Source organism: Halyomorpha halys, unplaced genomic scaffold (assembly GCF_000696795.3).
Source record: "Halyomorpha halys isolate HHAL.00 unplaced genomic scaffold, Hhal_1.1 Scaffold7988.1, whole genome shotgun sequence".
NCBI classification, from domain to species: domain Eukaryota; kingdom Metazoa; phylum Arthropoda; class Insecta; order Hemiptera; family Pentatomidae; genus Halyomorpha; species Halyomorpha halys.
The window spans coordinates 1-8221 of NW_027114711.1; the positions used below are offsets into that span (position 1 = coordinate 1).

Sequence of the window (8221 nt, forward strand, 5' to 3'; positions counted from 1 at the left end):
AATTATTTTGATTTAATTTAGCTATCCTTTAAAATAAACCTGTTAGTTTATTACCCTTTTCACTGAGAATTGTATATCTACAAAAGTAATTGAATTATGTGTTAATAAAGTGTGTTGACATTATTTGAAATTTTTTTAGGATGAACCGAAGGAACCAACTGAAGCATTGAAGGTAATTCTTTATTTCCTTTTGTTGAAAATGTATACTACATTAAATTTAATTTGAATTGCTATGATAATCGAACCAATTTTGTTTTATTCTTATTTATTTTCCTCTAATAATATGGTATACTCTAAATTATAAAGAATTCTCACTTTTGGTTACAAACAAATAGTTTTATCATAACCAACTTTATAAAGAAACTGTTAAGTCTTAATTACTGTTGTGGGCTCAAATGAGAACATGTTTATCAATATATATCTTTATAAAACAATTATGGATTATTGGAATAAAAATAGAATGGAATTGAATAGAAAAAAATTAATCTTGGGACAATGTTACTTAAGAATAACAAATATATTCAGGAAAAAAAGATAATGTCTAGCCTAGTGACCTGTTGCTGTATATTAATAAATAAAGCATTAAGTATGTACATAGTAAAAAAATATATGGGAACCAAAATTGAAATTAATTAATCAAAATAACATTACTCAAAAATTATAATAAAAAAATATTTAAAATAAAAAGCTAAATTATCATTAAGAAAACGAAATTGTATCTTTTACAAAGTATCCACTATTATTCAATAGTGTAAGCAGTGTGGACTGCTAGTTTAAAATCTCTTTGTTATTGCAACCCAGATGATTTTTTCTGTAATGCTGTAGTGTGCAAAAATAAAAATCTCTAATAGTTTATAGCTAATAATGTAAATTTCAGAAATATTTTATTAATATCTTAATATAATACTTTCTTCCATGCTGAACTTGTTTATTATTGCAGTTTTTTGTTTACAATAATAATAGTTGTGCAATAGTTTTTTTGAACAGTGTATAATTGAGCATTAATAATTATAATTTGACAAATTCTTCAAAAGATTAAAAAAAATTGGATCTGTCGAGTGGATAAATATTGTTCATATTAATGCATTTTAATGGATATAATAATGACTTTTTTATATTGTGCACTAATCAATTGTTGTCAATGGATTCATGAATTTAAAACCTTAAGTTTCTGTTACATTTAAGTTTATTTATTTAAAACTCACTTAATTTGAATTTCAGAAAACAAGAACACCTTCAATAAAAGCTCCAGAAACTCCTAAAATTGAAGTTATTAGGGAAAAAACACCTGTTGGAGATAGCCGTAAGAGTTCACTTGTTCCTGGTTCTGGACAGTCGAGTCGTCGTGGATCACTTATTCCACCTGATGATGGAAAAGGAAGGAGACCTAGTCTTATCATCAGTGATGAGGTTAAAATATTTTTATTTAAATTCTTATCTAGTAGTAGTTAATACCTAACACCTTAAGTAAGAATAATATTCTTTTTAATCTTGGTTTTATTTCAGGTTTGAATAGATTAAACTAACTATCCACTTGTATTCAAATAGTAGAATTAATATTTATAATTTTATAAAGTAAATATATTTTTTTTTTTGTACACCAATAAAATTTTTCGTGTTTATAATTCTTAAAAAAAGAAAAGAAAGTTAAAAGAAGTGGACTAGATAAATATAATTTATAAAGTTAATGATTATTTTATAATGGTTTTGGTAGGAAATTCAGTAAGAAATTATAGATTTAATTAAATTGTTAATATAATAATATTCTATTAAGAAGCAAAACAAATGTTAATACATTAATATTTTTAAGTGATACTTAGCTACTCATTTTTAGGAATATAAATTTAAAAGTCAAAGCTTTGAATACAAATTTTTGAAGGTATTACATCCAGCTTTAACCACATTTCTTTCCTTTATTTTCTTTTAATGATATTGCAAATAGTTTAGTCAATGTATAGTTTTCAATACCCAATTAAACATTTATTGAATTATGCCAGAGGGTATTGAACAAGATAATATTTCAAAAATAGTAAATTAAAAAAATTATTTCTAGCCTATTTATATAATAGTTCTATATCTTAAATACTATGAAAACTTAAAGACTGTGAAAGTGGGATTTCATAAGATTATCATAATCTTATGATAAACCATGTTACTCATATATACAAAATAACACATTCAAATACCCACACTTGTTAATATCTTTGTGTTAAAATAGTTGTTTTTATTAAGATTTTTAAAATAATATAATCATTTGATTTATTTATATACATACACCACTGGTCAAAAGTATTGTATCGCTTGGAATTATCGATAAAAAATTCATTTTGAAACTTTGAGAGGAATATTTTAGTTTGGGATGCAAACTAGTTTGGGATATGCAAAGGATATAAGCATAAGAAAAAAGGAAACAAGAGATAGTAATAACAAATAATGAAAAATTACTTGGCCTGTATTAATAATTCCCATGATACAATGATTAGTGACTGAATGGTAATATAATGTGAAAATAAGTAAAAATAGGTATTTATTAATGAAAGGCATCTTATTTTGAAAATTAGTCACAAATTAATTGTAATTATAAAAATTCATTGTGTCATTTTCAAAAAGTGGATAGATATTGGTTTTGTCCGATGAGTTTTTTTTTCTCACAGTTTTTGGCTTTACAAAACTTAGAAAACAATATTACTAGTGTAAATTTGGTCATTGTTTACTTTCTGCCTGTATGTTTCCTTTAACACAAACAAAATTAAAGTATATGATACTCATGATGAGAAACATTAGTTTAGTTCAAGTCCAGTATGCTGTATCTTTGCTGATAATGTTCTGATTTTTTTGTTTAATAGAGAATTTAATATTTTGCAAATAAACAACAAAATTCGCCAAAAAAATGTATAATTTTTGGGTTATGTGCAAATTAAATTTTCTTTTCTTTATAACTTATTTTCCTGTATAACTTATTTTTCTCTTCATTTTTAAAGAATAAAAACAACTTAAAAAAGCAAACTAAAGAAACTATTAACTGAAAGAGAAATGAATCATCCTGTGAAAAACATGAAATGTACTGAGGAAATTAATTTTGTCAAAAATAAAAATATATTAAATCTTTTCATTTATAAAAAGTTCATTACTTATTGATAAATAAATCAAACTTTTTCTGTATTGGACTATGTCATGATTTTAGAGATAAGATGACAAGTGATGCAACACTTTTGTCTATATATATATATATATATATATATATATTGTATATATACATATATACAATGCTAATAAATATATTTGTAAGCTATTTACTCTAAGAACACTCTTGGTTAATCTAAATGTATAGTAAAACATTGTTGAACCCTCTCCCACCCAAAATAAATTGATATTTTATTTAACGGATGGTTTATATAACTAATGTTTGTTTTCATTGTTTCATAATAATCAGAGAGATATAATTTGATTTAATTATTGTTATAAAAGTTATATTGATCCTAATTTTCATCATAGTTATTATTGCTGGGTTATTACTATTGGTCTAACACTACACAGAGCTAAAAAACATTTGATAAAACGCTTAAGCAACTCTTAAAACACTTTTATTAAAATTTTATAGATCATTTACTTTTTTCTAGATCAATTAGTATCATACCTTCAATCTTACTTAGGCAATTTTACTTGTTATAAAACAAACACTTGAACAAATGTTTATCAAAAAGCATATTAGTTAAGTAACGTTGTTCCACTTTATTATCTTTTGTTAGGATTTAGTTAAAAGCCAATCATTTCATTTAATTTGAATATTTTTTTATACACTAAACTATCTTTTTGGAATAGATAATTATATATAATTGCTGATGGTAAAAGTTATGTTTATATTTACATCTTATGATCATCTTAGTTTATTAAATAGCTATATTCATTCCCTTTTGTTGAATCAAAGATTAAATTTACTTCAACAGAATTTTGAATTATACACCTAAATTTAGCTCTGATAAATTATTCTGCCTCCATTATGTATTTTAGGAAAATAGGAAGTTACGTCCTGGTGAAGTAGTAGAAGAAAAAAAGGTGAGAAATGAATGCGGAATTATTTGTTTATATTGTCTTCTGATGGTATCCGCAATGATTTCGTCTTTTAAAATAAAAAAGTGTTCGTAAATTTGCACGTTGCTTTATTGTTGTCCAAAGGCATTAAAAATTCATGTCTTTTGTCCTTTATTAATTTGTTGTGACATCGTGTCCTTGTCAGCCGGTTGCCGCAAAGTATCCCTGTCAGTGTGTTCATATTTTTACTCCTTATTTTTTAATATATTTTTTCTACAGGTTGGAAAACTACGTCCTGGTGAGGTCTTTGACCCTAAGGTGAGATTAAATAAAAAGGGATGTTAGCTTAAGTTGCGCTCCTGGATCTAAAACATATTAACTAATTATAAAAATGTGTTTGCCTTGAATTAATTTTTTCTAATTGAACTTGTATACTGTATTTCTTCTTATAAGCCTTTATTGACATAACAATCTATAAACAATTACAACACAAACAATACCACTCTTCTCTGCACAATATATGATTTTCTAGTCATTACATGATTGTTACTAGTTTTAATTTTAAATGTAACAGAGAAAAGGTGTTCGTCCAGGGGAACAGGATCCAGATCCAAAAAAACAGGTTAGAGTTTGCAAAAAAGCAGCCTGAAAAATAGATTTAGAAAGATGTATTTATGTATTAATATAGAAGTTTGTCACATCTCTAATTTAGATGTTCAACCATGTTTTGTGAATTATATGTGAAACTCCATTCAACTTGAAAATTTTATGTTTTAATTAGCATTTTCGCGACTGATATTTTTATATGTTCTCACATTATAAATCAGTATTATTAACATTACATGTTTTTGTCATTTTTATGTTTGTTTGTCCATAACTGCAAGATTCATGTTTTTAGTTAAGGTTAAAAAATATCAATGAATCAAAATTGTCTACTCCACATCGCTAAAATTGAATCTATACTATATCTGCTGATTGTATCACATTAGATATTAATATAATTATTTAATTACTCGTTTACATTAATTGAATAAGCTATTCTCTATTCCTTACTATGATCGTGATTTAGCACCTTTAAAGCCTTGATATGATATAATGTTTTAAAATTAATTGTTATACGTTCATAATTTAAAAAATGGCATTTACCCTTAGTATGTAGATAGTGACTAATAAAATACATTTTAGATATGGTATTGTTGCAGAGTTTTATAATCTTTAATCTTCAAGAAATCAATAAGTCAGTTTAATTAAACATCTTTAAGAATTATATCTTGTGTTTACTTTGAACTGATTAAAATTGAAGCAAGCTTTAAACCAGTAGATAACTATTCATAAAACTAATCATATCATAGTGAAGTTCTCAGGATGTACAATGCTTTACTTGCATAGTTACTTTGATCTGTAAAATACTGTTCTTTTTATTAAATTAAAGAAAAATATAGGTAATTTTCTACATTTTGAAAGATTATCATTAAAAATGACTGTTCTTTAATAATTTCTCCCTCTTTCTCTTTCTCTTTTTTTCTTATTTATCTCTCTCTCTCTCTCTTTCTTTATCTCCTTATATATATATTTATATACTTGAAAAATCCATTACTGTGGTTTTATACCATGTTATTTATTTCATTATGCTTTCTATGTTTTATATTTTGATGCAATTTTTTCTTCAAATTTACATTGTACACGTTGATTTTTGTATTATATCTTATTTTTTTGACCACTTACTTTATCCATTTACACGTTCTTTTTTTGTGTTACTTTTTTCCCCACTGTGATCATTTTTGTGTTAAAATGTTTTGTTTTTTGTGTAATAATTGCCTAACGATTTTTCAAAAACTTTTTTTTTTGTCGTCCATTTTGCCTGTAACTTACATTAACATAATTTTGATGTGTAAATTGTATTTTGTTATTATTTTTAATTCTGCATGGAAAATGAGCTTAATGTCAAATAAGCAAACATTTTAGCATGCATGCAAAGATGATATCTTTGTTATTTTTTTTTTTTTTTTATACATTTTTTGGAACTTAAATGTTTTTATTTTTTAATTTTTATGTATATAAACATTTTTTGTTTACATATATATATGAACTTTTTTATAAAGGATCAATAAATGTCTCCTAAGAATAAAAGGTTTAAAATATTTGTAAAAAATTATTTTTTTGATAAATATTATCTGATTTTTTTTAGTGTGTAGTTAATGAAGTTTTTTCATTTATTCAATTACCATTTTTCACATATTTATAGCATTTTTTTTTTTTGTCAATTTGTAATGATTATGACTTATTATTCAGCTATAAACACTATATTAAGGACAAGAACTAAGGTCAGTGAGAAAAAAAGCATTTTTGAACCTCAAATTGGCTTAAAACTTCATATGCATATCATTTATATAATAGAATTCTAAATTAAACTAAAAAAGATAAAAATAAAAATTTTATCAGGAATTTTACCTCTTTATTTTAACTATCCTAAAGTTAAAGTACGTGCTTCAATTATCTTCCAATAAAACTTTTATTATTAGAAACAAATCAAATTTGATTCAATTTTTCAAGTAAAATATTTTTTTATTTAAGGATTTGCTACTGTATTAGGTTTCACATTATAAATTTCAAGAAAGCATACATATTAAATGATAATAAAATGAATTACCAACATAAATATCATTTTAAGAATTTCATTAGGCAAGGGGACAATGCCATAATGGTCGAGTGATTTCACTTGCTATTAGCATATTAATTTCATAACTAAAACACTGTTTTGGTCCTGGTATTGGTGGGAAAGAACTGGTCTGCAAAATAGACCTGTTGATCTTTTCCCTCAACCTCAAATGGTTATCTCTTTAACCAGATTGAGCACTAGGATTTATTTTATAAAAGAAATATTAATTTCAAATTGATCACTCAAGGAACCTTAACCCCTACTTGCTCTGCTAAGACGGTCTCAAGAGTCAGATGTTCATTCCAACCATAGTATTGTATCTGGTAGTATTATTTGTTTGCTCACCAACCTTATTTTGTGTCCTTATGTGTAGACATTTACTTAGTTTGCACTTTTTCCTTTTAAATTTAAAATCTATTATTTGATTTTACTCTATCAAATTTAAAATATCATGATGTGCTATAGTATTTGTAATCCACATAAATTATATCAGTAAAAATGTAATGAATGTTTGTTATTACTGATTATTCAAATTTATATTCATAGGACATGTGCAATGTGTAAGTTATTGAAAAAATATATATATATATAGTTGAAAAATATTTATTAAATTAGTTTTCTTTATATTTCAAAATTCATGTCATTTTAAGAACAATTTGTTGTTTTATATTGAATTTCAAATGGCAGTATGTAAATGGCTGCTGTGTAATTATCGTATTAAACAATTATTTTTAACCAGGAAAATAGTTATCGTACAAGATTATTAGTTAAATAACATTACTAAGAGTAGTTGAAAAAACTATCTATTGCTTAGTTTAGAAAAGTGCTGGTGAAGAAGTATTTAAATAAGCTGAATTCAAGGGAGGACTGTTAATTTAATAGTCAGAATGAGTATGGCTGATTACAGGATTGGAAAATAGATTAAATTTTTTTTTGATTTTTCTTAACTGGAAAGGATTAATTTAAAATAATTTATCTTAGATTTTTTTCCTATTAACCTTCAATTTTTCAATTTAAAAAAAAATTAAGTATCTTCAATAAAATTATTTTCACTAAAGTACATGCTTTTGAGTTTGTACCAAGTATATTAGTAGTAGTATTCATTGCTTTAAACAACATTGAATATTTGCAAGTAATAAAAGTATTACCAATCTTCGGCTCATGATTGTTTATTATTCTGTAAATTATTCACCAGTTTTAGAATAATTTTCAAGTAGTCAAACTTTCTGTAATATGTTTGTTTTGGCTTGTTATAAAACAAATTGGAAAAAACTGTGTTTTATAGTGTCAGATTTTGCAATATCTTTTTATCAATTAATAACTAATTACTTCTTAAATTATCTATTTTTGTGGGATTCAAAAGGCTTTCACAATTACAGTTTTGTGTAAAAGTACTAAAAGATACAGTATTTGATGCCCACTTTAAAAAAAAAAAAAAAAAAAAAAAAAAAAAAAAAAGACTAGAGGAATTTTTGACATTTTATTATTTTAAAAATTATTAAACTATATAATTTAGTATAATCTGCTTTA

At 24.5% G+C, this 8221-nt stretch overlaps 1 protein-coding gene across 1 annotated transcript; it reads left to right on the plus strand.

Annotated features, from left to right (window-relative positions):
• Nucleotides 1-139: 139 nt before the first annotated feature.
• Nucleotides 140-4301, plus strand: LOC136796868 (uncharacterized; the record flags this gene model as incomplete). The annotated part of the gene is given in 3 exon segments (XM_067051864.1): nucleotides 140-172; nucleotides 1222-1410; nucleotides 4012-4301. Coding segments are annotated over 3 exon segments (357 nt in total), but the record flags the coding sequence as incomplete, so codon positions are not given.
• Between the last annotated feature and the right edge of the window lie 3920 nt (nucleotides 4302-8221).